This window comes from Nerophis ophidion, linkage group LG09, assembly GCF_033978795.1.
Source record: "Nerophis ophidion isolate RoL-2023_Sa linkage group LG09, RoL_Noph_v1.0, whole genome shotgun sequence".
In the NCBI taxonomy this organism is placed as follows: domain Eukaryota; kingdom Metazoa; phylum Chordata; class Actinopteri; order Syngnathiformes; family Syngnathidae; genus Nerophis; species Nerophis ophidion.
In genome coordinates, this window is record NC_084619.1 from 69273272 (window position 1) to 69290247 (window position 16976).

A 16976-nucleotide genomic window follows, 5' to 3' on the forward strand; every position below is an offset into this window, starting at 1 on the left:
ATGCGCCACACATTTTTCCATGAGAGAAAGGTCTGGACTACAGGCAGGCCAGGAAAGTACCCGCACTCTTTTTTTACAAAACCACGCTGTTGTAACACTTGCTGAAATAAGCAGGGGCGTCCATGATAACGTGGCTTGGATGACAACATATGTAGCTCCAAAACCTGTATGTACCATTCAGCATTAATGGTGCCTTCACAGATGTGTAAGTTACCCATGCCTTGGGCACTAATGCACCCCCATACCATCACACATGCTGACTTTTAAACTTTGCGCCTATAACAATCCAGATGGTTATTTTCCTCTTTGTTCCAGAGGACACCACGTCCACAGTTTCCAAATATAATCTGAAATGTGGACTCGTCAGACCACCGAACACTTTTTCCACTTTGCATCAGTTCATCTTAGATGAGCCCGGGTCCAGCCAAGCCAGCAGCGTTCCTTGGTGTTGTTGATAAATGGGTTTAAACTTGCATTTACAGATGTAGCAAGCAACTGAAGTGTTCCTGAGCCCATGTGGTGATATCCTTTACACACTGATGTCGGTTTCTGATGCAGTACCGCCTGAGGGATTAAAGGTCCGTAATATCATCGCTTACGTGCAGTGATTTCTCCAGATTCTTTGAACCTTTTGATGATTTTACGGACCGTAGATGGTAAAATCCCTAAATTCCTTGCTATAGCTCATTGAGAAATGTTGTTCTCAAACTGTTCGACAATTTGCTTACAAAGTGGTGACCCTCGCCCCATCCTTGTTTGTGAATTACTTAGCATTTCATGGAAGCTGCTTTTATACCCAATCATGGCACCCACCTGTTCCCAATTAGCCTGCACACCTGTGGGATGTTCCAAATAAGTGTTTGATGAGCATTCCTCAACTTTATCAGTATTTATTGCCACCTTTCCTAACGTCTTTGTCACGTGTCGCTGGCATCAAATTCTAATGTTAATGATTATTTCCAAAGAAAATAAAATGTTTATGAGTTTGAACATCAAATATGTTGTCTTTGTAGCATATTCAACTGAATATGGGTTGAAAATGATTTGTATTCAGTTTATATTTACATCTAACACAATTTCCCAACTCATATGGAAACAGGGTTTGTATTTTTCCCATTACTTTCGAAATGGAACTGTGTATAGAAACAGGTCGGTAGTTGCCAGGTTCTAATTTTGCTTCCTTTTTTAAAAAAAAGGGGAGTTACTCTTGCTATCTTGAAATCTTTTGGTACTTGGCCTTGTTCGATTGATCGATTGATTGATTGATTGAAACGTTTATTAGTAGATTGCACAGTACAGTACATATTCCGTCCATGTAAATCAATTCATGGTGGTGACAGAGTCCCTGAGGAACCTGGAGAGAACATAGTCAAGGCCGGTGCTCTAGTTTAGGTGGAGCGCGCTCAATTTCTTGAGCACCTCGTCTGCTGAGACCATTTCTAATTTGAAATGGTTGTTGGATATTTCTAGCTTTCTGTAGTAGGCTTTCATGTGTTCTACACCAAAGCGACCAGAGTGGTGGGACAGCTTGTTATTTAGAGTTGTGGCGATGCTAAAGTTAAAAAGTGGCTTCGGAGCAATCAAAGCTGCTCACACGGTCAATAAGGTGGCCACTATGTCTGACATATCAACTTAATGTGTATTATATTTATCCATGACAGCATTTTTGTTGTAAATTGTGAGGTGTGTGTGTAAAAATCATGGTTGTTTTTACAAATGATGACAGATGTGAACAAGAGCATGTATTGTCTTTGTGTGATGATGTAAATGAGGTGTGGTTGTATTTTAAGTCTGTGTCCATGAAAGGGCATTTTATGACTTTTCTTAATTTGATTACATGATATGACATGATTTTATTGTCATAATTTTATTGCATGATTTTTTTTGTATCCTTTTAATTTAGGTAGTCAGGGACTGCGGATGGAAATGAGCTATTTACTGTATTTCCTTAAATTCCCGCCAGGGCGCTAATTAATTTAAAACCTCTTCTCACTCCGGCGTTTACCAAAGGCATGCGGTAAATTTAGGCCTGCGCTTAAAAATTTGAGTGTGATGTAAGGATACCATCATGAAAAGCACATTTAATTTAAAAAATACGTTATTATGGTCTTACCTTTACTTATAAATGAAGTCCATGCGCAGCTCTTTCTGATCAAAAGCATCGATAACTTGTTTATAGAAGTCTTCCTTATCTTTCTTCAGTTTTAAAAGTCTCTCGATGGAGATCTTCCTTTATTACCTCCTGCTTCGATTGAAAGTCCAGTTTAGAAAACTTTTATTTTAGATATGTAATCCTCCATGTTAAAAGTGCAAGCGAGAGGAAAAATAAACGATCGCTGCTCACTCTTGCTGCTTGTTGTCACTTCTTCTGCAGCCGAGTAGTCGCAAGAAGGATCACTAGCGCCCTCTACCACCAGGAGGCGGGAGTCATTTAATGACTCTTATTTGACACACGCAGCTACGGTATATTGATAAAACATAGCTGCTTACTGTTCTTTTTAGCATATTCAATAGCTTGGACCTTAAATCCTACTGAATAGCTCTTAATCTTCTTCCCTTTATGCGATTTCAAATGATTGAAATCAGCCTCCTCCATTTTGAAAATGATGACAGGTGAAGTGTCACTCGTGACGTGACGAGTTTGACCCGGTGGAAATTTTAGACTTGTGCTAATAAAAATAATATTTACCGATACGAGTTTGACCCGGCAATAATTCTAGGCAGGTGCATACTATATACCCGGCGGCAATTCAAGGAAATACGGTAGCTATAATCTGGTACAGAACATATCTGTCTTCGAGCTTAATGTTTCTGTGCATCGTCCCTTCAAATAAAGACTAAAGTAAACTATGCTGGTGAAAAAGGTGTTGAGGAAGTTGCCCTCCTGGATGTTGACGTCGGTGAGTCTGGTCCGTGTAATATTTGATGCAAACACTCATGTTTCGTCTATCTTTTACAGCAACTTCAGACTTTCCAGAGCTTGAGTTGCCCCGGCTTTTCCTTCTTCGACAGCTGCCAATCAAGCCCGCCGGCGTCGAACCCGCCCGCCGGCCGACCCGACGCGGGATTCACCGCCGTGTCCGAGCTGGGACTGGAGCCCCGGCTTGAAGCGCCGGGAGACGAGGAGGATTCTTCCGACGAGGAACTGGATAGCGACTCGGCCTGTAGCGTGGAATCGCCGTCCGGGTCGCCCGTGCCGGGTCACCTCGACCTCTGGGAGGGCGACTGCGGCGCCAACAGGGACATTTTCCAGCTCGGGGGAGAGCTGGATCTTGAGCAGATTGAGAGGAACTGAACCTTGGAGGACTACGTCCGGAATGGACTTTGCGACGGGGTAAGGACGATGACCGCGACCGCTAGAAAGGTATTTGCCTCGGACTCTGACTGTCTTTAGTTGTTTTTATCGGGGTTTGCTCCGGAGAGTAAACGTGGGGGTTAGTCTTAAAGAAAAACAAAAAAAGAAAAATCCCCCAGCTGTCTTCCGACCTGGTCACCCTTCCAGCGTCTTGTCGCTTCTGGTTTTTGTACGGCCCAAAGTAGGCGCAGGACCATGGACCTTTCTCTCGGACTTTGCTGAATGTAGACTGGATGAGCTTTACGGGTTCACATGGACGTCACGATTCCAAAGTGGACTCCGGCAATACGACTTCATCCATTCACCCCGATGGCCTTATTAACCTGGACGCCATATTCACAGCACATAGTCCTGCTCAAAAGTTTACATACACGTGTAAAGAACATCATGTCATGGCTGTCTTGAGTTTCCGGTCATTTCTACAACTCTTATTAGAGATGTCCGATAATATCGGACGATAAATGCTTTCAAATGTAATATCGGAAATTATCGGTATCGGTTTGCAAAAGTAAAATGTATGACTTTTTAAAACGCCGCTGTACTGAGTGGTACCCGGACGTAGGGAGGAGTCCAGAGCAGTTGTGTCCCCCAGTCATACTTGCCAACCCTCCCCATTTTCCTGGGAGTCTCCCCAATTTCAATGCCCCTCCCGAAAATCTCCCGGGGCGACCATACTCCCCAATTTCTCCCGATTTCCACCCGGGCAACATCATTGGAGGCACTGCCGATTACATAATATCCACGGCTTTTCACACACACAAGTGAATGCAACGCATACTTGGTCAACAGCCATACAGGTCACACTGAGGGTGGCCGTATAAACGACTTGAACGTTGTTACAAATATGCGCCACACTGTGAACCCACACCTAACAAGAATGACAAACACATTTCGGGAGAACATCCGCTGTATACTAATAAAGAATAGTTAAAACTGCAAGCAGCGATGGACAGGACTGACTTTTGCTGGTGTTTCCTGCCTTTATCCCTTCAACATATCTTTACCTGCACATTACCTACATTCCCTGCATCCCGGGGTCACACTGGTGCTTCTTTCTTTCACCCATACACGCTAGTGCTTCCTGCCATCACTCAGACAACATATCTTTACCTGCACATTACCTACCTTCTCTGTATCATGGAGTCAAACTGGTGCCTCCTTCTTTCATCCAGTCAACATATCTTTACCCGCACAGTATCTACCTTCTCTGCATTGTGTGGTCACGCTGGTGCTTCCTGCTTTTAAGCGGCCATCTTGAGACGGCAGCAGCGCATCAGCATCAGCGTAGCGGTTCTTTGAAGGCTTGTAAAATCAAAACCGGAGCAGTTATTAAAACTCTTTTCTCAACTTTTAATCAGAAGGGTTCAATCTCTCTCCTGTGCGAGTTTGAAGCCGACACAACAAACGCGCTCAGAGAAGATAATGTTTGAAAAAAGGTGACGGGTTTTTACAAAACTTTGGTTTTGACGGGGTAATTGCCAACTTCCTGATGAGTTTTGCTGAAGGATATAAATTAATGATATGTAGGTCTAAGTGAGACCTACATAGAAGTTTTTGTTTCATGTATCTACGACATTCCTACCGGAAGTTAGAAGCAGTTTTGTCCGTTTTTTCTTCCTAGGAGCAGTTTTGTCTGTTTTCTTCCTAGGGGGCGCTAGAGCGCAATTTTGAGTTTTTTTTGTTTTTTTTTTAGATCGCAATTTTCGCCAGTCCTGATGTGTGTGTCCAGTTTGGTGAGTTTTGAAGCATTTTAAGGGGGTCAAATTACAGCTCAAAGAGGCAAAAATGACATTTTTTAGGAAACCTTTGTTTTGAAGGGTTTTTTGCCAACTTCCTGTTGATTTTTGCTGAAGGAGGTCAGTGTATGAAATCTAGGTGTAAGTCAGACCTACATAGAGGTTTTTGTTTCATGTCTCTACGACGTTCCAAACGGAAGTTACAAGCAGTTTTGTCTGTGTTTTTTCCTAGGGGGCGCTAGAGCGCAATTTAGAGGTTTTTTTTTTTTGTTTGTTTGTTTTTTTTTTAAGATCGCAATTTTCGCCAGTCCTGATGTGTGTGTCCAGTTTGGTGAGTTTTGAAGCATTTTAAGGGGGTCAATTACAGCTCAAAGAGGCAAAAATGACATTTTTTAGGAAACTTTTGTTTTGAAGGGGTTTTTGCCAACTTCCTGTTGATTTTTGTTGAAGGAGGTCAGTGTATGAAATCTAGGTGTAAGTCAGACCTACATAGAGGTTTTTGTTTCATGTCTCTACGACATTCCAAACGGAAGTTACAAGCAGTTTTGTCTGTGTTTTTTCCTAGGGGGCGCCAGAGCGCAATTTTGAGTTTTGGGGTTTGTTTGTTTTTTCATTAGATTGCAATTTTGGTGAGTTTTGAAGCATGTTAAGGGGGTCAAATAAGAGCTAAAAGAGGCGGCGGAATAATAATAATAAAACCTTAGAAATTCAATAGGGTTCTCTGTCCCAAAGGGACATCGGTCCCTAAATATATCGGTGCCATGTTGGCATTTTTTTTCCATAACTTGAGTTGATTTATTTTGTAAAACCTTGTTACATTGTTTAATGCATCCAGCGGGGCATCACAACAACATTAGGCATAATATTGTATTAAGTCCACCACTGTATGTATCGGTTGATATCGGAATCGGTCATAAAGAGTCGGACAATATCGGAATATCGGCAAAAAAGCCATTATCCGACATCTCTAATTCTTACTTTTTTGTGATGTAGTGATTGGAGCACATACTTGTTGGTCACAACAAAAAAAACATTCTTGAAGTTTTCTTCTTTTCTGAATTTATTATGGCTCTGCTGAGAAATATGAGCGAAAGTGCTGGGTCGAAAGTATACGTACAGCAATGTTAACTAACCCCCGGGTAACGTTTACGTTGTTGTTACTCAGCCAGCGTTTGTGGGTCGGATGGAGCCTTGCATTTTTGTGGCTTTTAATGCCTCAGAATCAAACACTTTTACGTTAAAATACTGAACAGATGTTCACTTTATCCCGGAAGCAAACTTCATTGTGAACAACAAGTGTGTGCTCCAATCACTACATCACAAGCAAAATAAGAGTTGTAGAAATGATTGGCGACTCAAGACAGCCATGACATGATGTTCTTTTCAAGTGTACGTAAACTTTTGACCAGGACTGTACATGTGGAAGAGTTTTGGATATCAGGTATGACACAAATGTCCTGCTCGTCCTTTTGTGTCGCCAGCCAGTTTAAACAATGGCCTTCTGTACACTGACTACTCTAAAGGATATCCAAGGTAGCACGGTCCCTGGAGGAGAGAGTCCAATAAAAAAGGCTTGCTAAGTCAAATGCACTCAATGTTGTGTTGGTACAGAGACATGAGGAGAGGCAATATGAGATTATGGAGGTGTTATTCCCTAATCACATTCTCGAGTTTCTTATATGCAAATTGTATATTTCAATTTAACACACAGAATCTCTCCGATTATTAGTTCTGATATGATAATGTTTATTTTTCTAAGTGACTCTTTTTTTTTTTGTGTAACGGAGCGAGAGCTGGCAGGCTTTCTTCTTACAGAACCGACATGGAAATAAATCTCCATTTGCTACCGACTGTCTTGTTTCATTTTCAACGCCGCGTCCACACCTTTCATTGGATGACGTGCGATACCACTGATCGTCTTTACGCTACGATACCGGGTAAAAATCAGGCTGGTATCAACCATACCGACCCGGTACTTGGTGCAAATACACCTCACGTGTCAGTTTGAATTTTAAAAAGTTGCGTATTTTTAAATAATAATGTGTTCATTTTCTTCATGTTCATGACTATTTACATTGTAGATAGTCACATCAAAACTATGAATGAACACATGTGGAGTTATGTACTCAACAAAAAAAAAGGTGAAATAACCGAAACATGTTTTATATTCTAGTTTCTTCAAAATAGCCACCCTTTGCACACTCATGGCATTCTCTCCATGAGCTTCAAGAGGTAGTCACCTGAAATGGTTTTCACTTCAAACTCATCCAGAGAATGCCAAGAGTGTTTATTTTCATGACTATTTAGTACAAAGCCCGTTTCCATATGAGTTGGGAATTTGTGTTTGATGTAAATACAAACAGAATACAAGGATTTACAAATCATTTTCAACCCATATTCAGTTGAATACGCTACAAAGACAACATATTTGATGTTCAATTTTTTTTGAAAATAATAATTAACTTCAGAATTTGATGCCAGTAACACGTGACAAAGAAGTTGGGAAAATGGCAATAAATACTGATAAAGTTGAGGAATGCTCATCAAACACTTATTCGGAACATCCCACAGGTGTGCAGGCTAATTGGGAACAGGTGGGTGCCATGATTGGGTATAAAAACAGCTTCCCAGAAAATGCTCAGTCTTTCACAAGAAAGGATGGGGCGAGGTACACCCCTTTGTCCACAACTGCGTGAGCAAATAGTCAAACAGTTTAAGAACAACGTTTCTCAAAGTGCAATTGCAAGAAATTTAGGGATTTCAACATCTACGCTCCATAATATCATCAAAAGGTTCAGAGAATCTGGAGAAATCACTCCACGTAAGCGGCATGGCCGGAAACCAACATTGAATGACCGTGACCTTCCATCCCTCAGACGACGCTGTATCAACAGCCGACATCAATCTCTAAAGGATATCACCACATGAGCTCAGGAACACTTCAGGAAACCACTGTCACTAAATACAGTTGGTCGCTACATCTGTAAGTGCAAGTTAAAGCTCTATTATGCAAAGTGAAAGCCATTTATCAACAACATCCAGAAACGCCGCCGTCTTTTTGCCCGAGATCATCTAAAATGGACTGATGCAAAGTGGAAAAGTGTTCTGTGGTCTGACGAGTCCACATTTCAAATTGTTTTTGGAAATATTCGACATCGTGTCATCCAGACCAAAGGGGAAGCGAACCATCCAGACTGTTATCGACGCAAAGTTCAAAAGCCAGCATCTGTGATGGTATGGGGGTGCATTAGTGCCCAAGGCATGGTTAACTTACACATCTGTGCAGGCACCATTAATGCTGAAAGGTACATACAGGTTTTGGAACAACATATGCTGCCATCTAAGCGCCGTCTTTTTCATGGACGCCCCTGCTTATTTCAGCAAGAAAATGCCAAGCCCCATTCAGCAAGTGTTACAACGACGTAGCTTTGTAAAAAAAGAGTGCGGGTACTTTCCTGGCCCGCCTGCAGTCCAGACCTGTCTCCCATGGAAAATGTGTGGCGCATTATGAAGCGTAAAATACGACAGCGGAGACCCCGGACTGTTGAACGACTGAAGCTCTACATAAAACAAGAATGGGAAAGAATTCCACTTTCAAAGCTTCAACAATTAGTTTCCTCGGTTCCCAAACATTTATTGAGTGTTGTTAAAATAAAAGGTGATGTAACACAGTGGTGAACATGCCCTTTCCCAACTACTTTGGCACGTGTTGCAGCCATGAAATTCCAAGTTAATTTGAAAATGATTTGTAAATCATTGTATTCCGTTCATATTTACATCTAACAAAATTTCCCAACTCATATGGAAACGGGGTTTGTAGATTATCACTGAAGACATCAAAACTACGACTCCTGTGAAGTGAAAACCACTTCTTCACTTCGACCAATGAGAGTCCATAATGTTGCCTTCAAGGTCCTCTAAAAGTATTTCAATTTACAGCACATACTCGAGCTGGGTTGGTAAAACACTATCAGTCCATATCGCGATAGACACATAGTTGATATGAATATAAAATGCGTTGGATAAAAAGACATTTGGACACATTTGACCTTTTTTTACGACAAGACACGTAAACCCTGCTGCTTCATTTTCTCTCATAAAAAGACCACCAACTTAAAATGTCTTCTGCAGACTAATCATCAGAACATTTACACAACAGTAAGTAGGCCGACACTAATATTTCCAAGTGACTCAAACTGTACTGAATTACTGTTGCTATTAAAGGGGAACTTCACTTTTTTTGCAATTTTCCCATCTTTCACAATCATTGAGACAAGAACATGCATGTCTTTTTTTTTATCAGGATTTTAAAAATGGTAAAAACACACTTGGAAGATGCAACTGATGCAAGTCACTGTTGTAGCACTCAAACTTTTAAACCCTCCATCAACGTTTTATATAAACACTGCAAATATATATTTAATGTAGACACCTTCATAACAATATGAATACAAACCCCGTTTCCATAGAAGTTGGGAAATTGTGTTAGATGTAAATATAAACAGAATACAATGATTTGCAAATCCTTTTCAACCCATATTCAGTTGAATATGCTACAAAGACAACATATTTGATGTTCAAACTCATAAACTTTATTTTTTTTTCTTGCAAATAATAATTAACTTCGAATTTCATGGCTGCAACACGTGCCAAAGTAGTTGGGAAAGGGCATGTTCACCACTGTGTTACATCACCTTTTCTTTTAACAACACTCAATAAACGTTTGGGAACTGAGGAAACTAATTGTTGAAGCTTTGAAAGTGGAATTCTTTCCCATTCTTGTTTTATGTAGAGCTTCAGTCGCTCAAGAGTCCGGGGTCTCCGCTGTCGTATTTTACGCTTCATAATGCGCCACACATTTTCCATTGGAGACAGGTCTGGACTGCAAGCGGGCCAGGAAAGTACCCCCACTCTTTTTTTACAAAGCTACGTCATTGTAACACGTGCTGAATGTGACTTGGCATTGTCTTGGTGAAATAAGCAGGGGCGTCCATGAAAAAGACGGCGCTTACATGGCAGCATATGTTGTTCCAAAAGCTGTATGTACCTTTCAGCATTAATGGTGCCTTCACAGATGTGTAAGTTACCCATGCCTTGGGCACTAATGCACCCCCATACCATCACAGATGCTGGCTTTTCAACTTTGCGTCGATAACAGTCTGGATGGTTCGCTTCCCCTTGGGTCCGGATGACACAATGTCGAATATTTCCAAAAACAATTTGAAATGTGGACACTTTTCCACTTTGCATCAGTCCATCTTAGATGATCTCGGGCCCAGAGAAGCCGGCGGCGTTTCTGGATGTTGTTGATAAATGGCTTTCGCTTTGCATAGTAGAGCTTTAACATGCACTTACAGATGTAGCGATGAATGGTATTTAGTGACAGTGTTTTTCTGAAGTGTTCCTGAGCCCATGTGGTGATATCCTTTAGAGAATGATGTCGGTTTTTGATACAGTGCCGTCTGAGGGATCAAAGGTCACGGTCATTCAATGTTGTTTTCTGGCCATGCCGCTTACGTGGAGTGATTTCTCCAGATTCTCTGAACCTTTTGATGATATTATGGAGTGTAGATGTTGAAATCCCTAAATTTCTTGCAATTTCACTTTGAAAAACGTTGTTCTTAAACTGTTTGACTATTTGCTCACGCAGTTGTGGACAAAGGGGTGTACCTCGCCCCATCCTTTCTTGTGAAAGACTGAGCATTTTTTCGGGAAGCTGTTTTTATACCCAATCATGGCACCCACCTGTTCCCAATTAGCCTGCACACCTGTGGGATGTTCCAAATAAGTGTTTGATGAGCATTCCTCAACGTTATCAGTATTTATTGTCACCTTTCCCAACTTCTTTGTCACGTGTTGCTGGCATCAAATTCTAAAGTTAATGTTTATTTGCAAAAAAAAAATGTTTATGAGTTTGAACATCAAATATGTTGTCTTTGTAGCATATTCAACTGAATATGGGTTGAAAAGGATTTGCAAATCATTGTATTCTGTTTATATTTACATCTAACACAATTTCCCAACTCATATGGAAACGGGGTTTGTATATATATATATATAATGTAGACACCTTCATAACAATATGTAATATGTACAATATACACACTGCAAGTATACATATATATACATATGTATATGTATATATATATATATATATATATATATTTATGTACTTGTATGTATGTATGTATGTATATGTATGTATGTATATATATATAATGTAGTAACAGACACCTTCATAACAATATGTAATATGTTCTTTACCATATTTTGATACTTTTAATCATCAAAAGTTGCATTAAAGGCTGCTATGGTCGCCATCAAAGGTGTTTTCAGCGTAGGCAGGCAGACGGGAGGACAGATTGTTGTTCTCAGACGGGAGGAAAGGCCCGACTGCAGAAGGGAGGTTATGTCCACAAACAGGAAGTCCCGGTTGGAGGCGACCTTGAAGGAAGGTGAACATCTCCTTCAGGGGTGTCCAAACTTTTCCACAGATTAAAGCAAATGTAGGCCGTTATGATTTTCTGGTCTGACAAAGTAAAAGAGGAGACCTCACCTTTCCTCATCCAAACATATTGCTGGGTGTTGAGGTGTTGTTTTTTTTAATATATATATATATATACTTTTTGGAGTAACGACAGTATTTGAAAAAAATCTCACTAATATTCTTCATAAAAGTGTTAAAATTAAGTCATACGTTTTTGCAGCGCTTGAATCAACTTCAGAACCATCCATCAATTGTATGTTTTTGTTAGATTTGCATGTTTTTTTCTTTGTTTTATTCCTTTTTTTGTCAAGGAAAAAAAACACAAAATATGCAAAATTTCCCCCCCAAAAAATATTTCTAAGTGTATTTTTTAAGTGAAGTAATTGGAGGGTCAATAATTCATAACGACACTGATTTTGATGCATTATTATTATTTGAGTAATGACAGTATTTGGAAAACAAAATCACTAAAATTCTTCTTTATATAAAAGTGTTAGATTTCATGTTTTTTTTTTGTTTTATGACTTTTTTGTCAAAGAAAAACCCCACAAAATATGCAATATCCCCCCGCCCCCCCAATTTTTTTTAAGGGAAGTAATTGGAGGTTTGAATAGGTCAATATTTCATAACAACATTGACTTTAGTTCATTATTATTTTGGGAGTAATAAAAGTGTTTGGAAAAAAAACACTCACTAAAATTCTTCATCAAAGTGTTAAAAATAAGTCATCATTTTTTCGGTGTTTAAATCAACTTCAGAGCTATCCATCAATTGTAAGTTTTTGTTTGTTTTATGCCTTTTTTGTCAAAGAAAAAAAACACAAAATATGAAATATTTCCCCCCGTAAAATATTTCAAAGTGTCATTTTTAAGTGAAGTAATTAGAGCCATGAATGTGTCAATAATTCTTAACGACACTGATGTTGATTCATTATTATTTTTTGAGTAATGACAGTATTTGGGGGGGAAAAAAATCACTAAAATTCTTCATAAAAGTGTTAGATTTTCATGTTTTTTTTGTTTGTTTTATGACTTTTTTGTCAAAGAAAACCCCCACAAAATATGCAATATTTTCGCCCCCAAAAATTTTCTAAGGGTATTTTTTAAGGGAAGTAATTGGAGGCTTGAATAGGTCAATATTTCATAACATTGACTTTAGTTCATTATTAGTTTTAGAGTAATAAAAGTATTTGGAAAAAAAACACTCACTAAAATTCTTCATCAAAGTGTTAAAAATAAGTCATCATTTTTTCCGTGTTTAAATCAACTTCAGAGCTATCCATCAATTGTAAGTTTTTGTTTGTTTTATGCATTTTTTGTCAAAGAAAAAAAGACAAAATATTCAATATTTCCCCCCGTAAAATATTTCAAAGTGTCATTTTTAAGTGAAGTAATTGGAGCCATGAATGGGTCAATAATTCTTAACGACACTGATTTTGATGCATTATTATTTTTTGAGCAATGACAGTATTTGGAACACAAAATCACTAAAATTATTCATAAAAGTGTTAGATTTTCATGTTTTTGTTGTTTGTTTTATGACTTTTTTGTCAAAGAAAAACCCCACAAAATATGCAATATTTCCCCCCCCCAAAATTTTCTAAGGGTGTTTTTTAAGGGAAGTAATTGGAGGCTTGAATAGGTCAATAATTCTTAACAACACTGATTTTGATTCATTATTATTTTTTGAGTAATGACAGTATTTGGAAAACAAAATCACTAAAATTCTTCATAAAATTGTTACATTTTCATGTTTTTTTTGGTTTATTTTACGACTTTTTTGTCAAAGAAAAACCCCACAAAATATGCAATATTTTCCCCCCCAAAATATTTCAGTGTATTTTTTAAGGGAAGTAATTGGAGGCTTGAATAGGTCAATATTTCATAACAACATTGACTTTAGTTCATTATTATTTTTAGAGTAATAAAAGTATTGGGAAAAAAAACACTCACTAAAATTCTTCATCAAGGTGTTAAAAATAAGTCATAATTTTTTCCGTGTTTAAATCAACTTCAGAGCTATCCATCAATTGTAAGTTTTTGTTTGTTTTATGCATTTTTTGTCAAAGAAAAAAAGACAAAATATGCAATATTTCCCCCCGTAAAATATTTCAAAGTGTCATTTTTAAGTGAAGTAATTGGAGCCATGAATGGGTCAATAATTCTTAACGACACTGATTTTGATTCATTATAATTTTTTGAGTAATGATAGTATTTGGACAAAAAAAAATCACTAAAATTCTTCATAAAAGTGTTAGATTTTCATGTTTTTTTTGTTTGTTTTATGACTTTTTTTGGCAAAGAAAAACCCCACAAAATATGCAATATTTCCCCCCCAAAAAAAAATTTTTAAATGTATTTTTTAAGGGAAGTAATTGGAGGCTTGAATATGTCAATATTTCATAACAACATTGACTTTAGTTCATTATTTGTTTTGGAGTAATAAAAGTATTTGGGGAAAAAAAACACTAAAATTCTTCATCAAAGTGTTAAAAATAAGACATCATTTTTTCCGTGTTTAAATCAACTTCAGAGCTATCCATCAATTGTAAGTTTTTGTTTGTTTTATGCCTTTTTTGTCAAAGAAAAAAAACACAAAATATGCAATATTTCCCCCCGTAAAATATTTCAAAGTGTCATTTTTAAGTGAAGTAATTAGAGCCATGAATGGGTCAATAATTCTTAACGACACTGATTTTGATTCATTATTATTTTTTGAGTAATGACAGTATTTGGAACACAAAATCACAAAAATTCTTCATAAAAGTGTTAGATTTTCATGTTTTTGTTGTTTGTTTTATGACTTTTTTGTCAAAGAAAAACCCCACAAAATATGCAATATTTTCCCCCCAAAACATTTTCTAAGGGTATTTTTTAAGGGAAGTAATTGGAGGCTTGAATAGGTCAATAATTCTTAACGACACTGATTTTGATTCATTATTATTTTTTGAGTAATGACCGTATTCTGGAAAACAAAATCACTAAAATTCTTCATAAAATTGTTACATTTTCATGTTTTTTTTGGTTTGTTTTATGACTTTTTTGTCAAAGAAAACCCCCACAAAATATGCAATATTTTCCCCCCAAAAAATTTTCTAAGGGTATTTTTTAAGGGAAGTAATTGGAGGCTTGAATAGGTCGATATTTCATAACAACATTGACTTTAGTTCATTATTATTTTTGGAGTAATAAAAGTATTTGGAAAAAAAACACTCACTAAAATTCTTCATCAAAGTGTTAAAAATAAGTCATTTTTTCGGTGTTTAAATCAACTTCAGAGCTATCCATCAATTGTAAGTTTTTGTTTGTTTTATGCATTTTTTGTCAAAGAAAAAAAGACAAAATATGCAATATTTCCCCCCGTAAAATATTTCAAAGTGTCATTTTTAAGTGAAGTAATTGGAGCCATGAATGGGTCAATAATTCTTAACGACACTGATTTTGATTCATTATTATTTTTTGAGTAATGACCGTATTCTGGAAAACAAAATCACTAAAATTCTTCATAAAATTGTTACATGTTCATGTTTTTTTTGGTTTGTTTTATGACTTTTATGTCAAAGAAAACCCCCACAAAATATGCAATATTTTCCCCCCCAAAAATTTTCTAAGGGTATTTTTTAAGGGAAGTAATTGGAGGCTTGAATAGGTCAATAATTCTTAACGACACTGATTTTGATTCATTATTATTTTTTGAGTAATGACCGTATTCTGGAAAACAAAATCACAAAAATTCTTCATAAAATTGTTACATTTTCATGTTTTTTTTGGTTTGTTTTATGACTTTTTTGTCAAAGAAAACCCCCACAAAATATGCAATATTTTCCCCCCAAAAAATTTTCTAAGTGTATTTTTTAAGGGAAGTAATTGGAGGCTTGAATAGGTCAATATTTCATAACAACATTGGCTTTAGTTCATTATTATTTTTGGAGTAATAAAAGTATTTGGAAAAAAAACACTCACTAAAATTCTTCATCAAAGTGTTAAAAATAAGTCATCATTTTTTCGGTGTTTAAATCAACTTCAGAGCTATCCATCAATTGTAAGTTTTTGTTTGTTTTATGCATTTTTTGTCAAAGAAAAAAAGACAAAATATGCAATATTTCCCCCCGTAAAATATTTCAAAGTGTCATTTTTAAGTGAAGTAATTGGAGCCATGAATGGGTCAATAATTCTTAACGACACTGATTTTGATTCATTATTATTTTTTGAGTAATGATAGTATTTGGACAAAAAAAAAATCACTAAAATTCTTCATAAAAGTGTTAGATTTTCATGTTTTTTTTGTTTGTTTTATGACTTTTTTGTCAAAGAAAAACCCCACAAAATATGCAATATTTTCCCCCCCAAAAAATACACAAATATTCTTTGTCTAAAAAACAGAAGCTAAAATGAAGAATTAAATAAAAAATTATTTATTATTCTTTACAATTAAAAAAAAAAACATGAACATTGATTTAAATTGTCAGGAAAGAAGAGGAAGGAATTTAAAATGTAAAAAGGTATATGTGTTTAAAAATCCTAAAATCATTTTTAAGGTTGTATTTTTTCTCTAAAATTGTCTTTCTGAAAGTTATAAGAAGCAATGTAAAAAAATAAATGAATTTATTTAAAACAAGTGAAGACCGAGTCTTTAAAATATTTTCTTGGATTTTCAAATTCTATTTGAGTTTTGTCTCTCTTAGAATTAAAAATGTCCAGCAAAGCGAGACTAACTTGCAAGTAAATAAATACAATTAAGAAAAATTGAGGCAGCTCACTGGTAAGTGCTGCTATTTGAGCTATTTTTTAGAACAGGCCAGCGGGCGTCTCATCTGGTCCTTACGGGCGACCTGGTGCCCGCGGGCACCGCGTTGGTGACCCCTGCCATAGGCGCTTACACACACACACACACACACACACACACACACACACACACACACACACACACACACACACGTTTCCCCTCTGGCAGGAAATGACAATTGAAGGCAGGGAGAGTGCTAATAAGGGACTATAAATAGGCAGCATTGTAGGAGGAGGAGAGATTACAGGAAAGGCTGCCTGCCACAAATCAACAACACCCGGGACGGCCTCCATTCCACGTGGGAAAACATTGTCTGTGTTTTCAAAGCCAACTCTTGTTTGACTTTGTCAGCGAAACGCTGGTGAACTTCCCCTCAAGGACTTCAGAGGAGGTCAGGAGGGTGACCTCCTTTTTCCTTTTCTTCGCCTTTTAAGGCGCTGCGTGGCGTCGGCGTCCAGCCGGTGGAGCGGGAACCGCCGCTAGGAACCCGGTGAAGCCTCCATTCTTTGTGTTTGTATTATTTCAGCGTGGCGACTACTACGTCTGCAGCAGGGATGTCACACTGCTTCTCAGGGGGGGCAACATGTAAATATATATATATATGTGTGTGTGT

At 37.4% G+C, this 16976-nt stretch overlaps 1 protein-coding gene across 4 annotated transcripts in view; it reads left to right on the forward strand.

The window, feature by feature from the left end:
• The window catches only part of LOC133559679 (protein FAM53B-like), a 106093-nt gene that overhangs the window by 82830 nt on the left and 6287 nt on the right, over positions 1-16976 (forward strand). The window contains exons 5-6 of one of the 4 annotated variants that reach the window (XR_009808247.1): positions 2960-3364; positions 5049-6941. The exons of 1 other annotated variant lie outside the window; for it this stretch is intronic. Coding sequence is in view for 1 of the 3 variants with exons in the window: in XM_061911669.1 (XP_061767653.1) it covers positions 2960-3295 (336 nt within the window). In the remaining 2 variants the exon portion in view is untranslated. Of the gene's footprint in view, positions 1-2959; positions 6942-16976 lie in introns of those variants that run through there. 2 more of the 4 variants (XR_009808248.1, XM_061911669.1) reach the window with 2 other exon arrangements.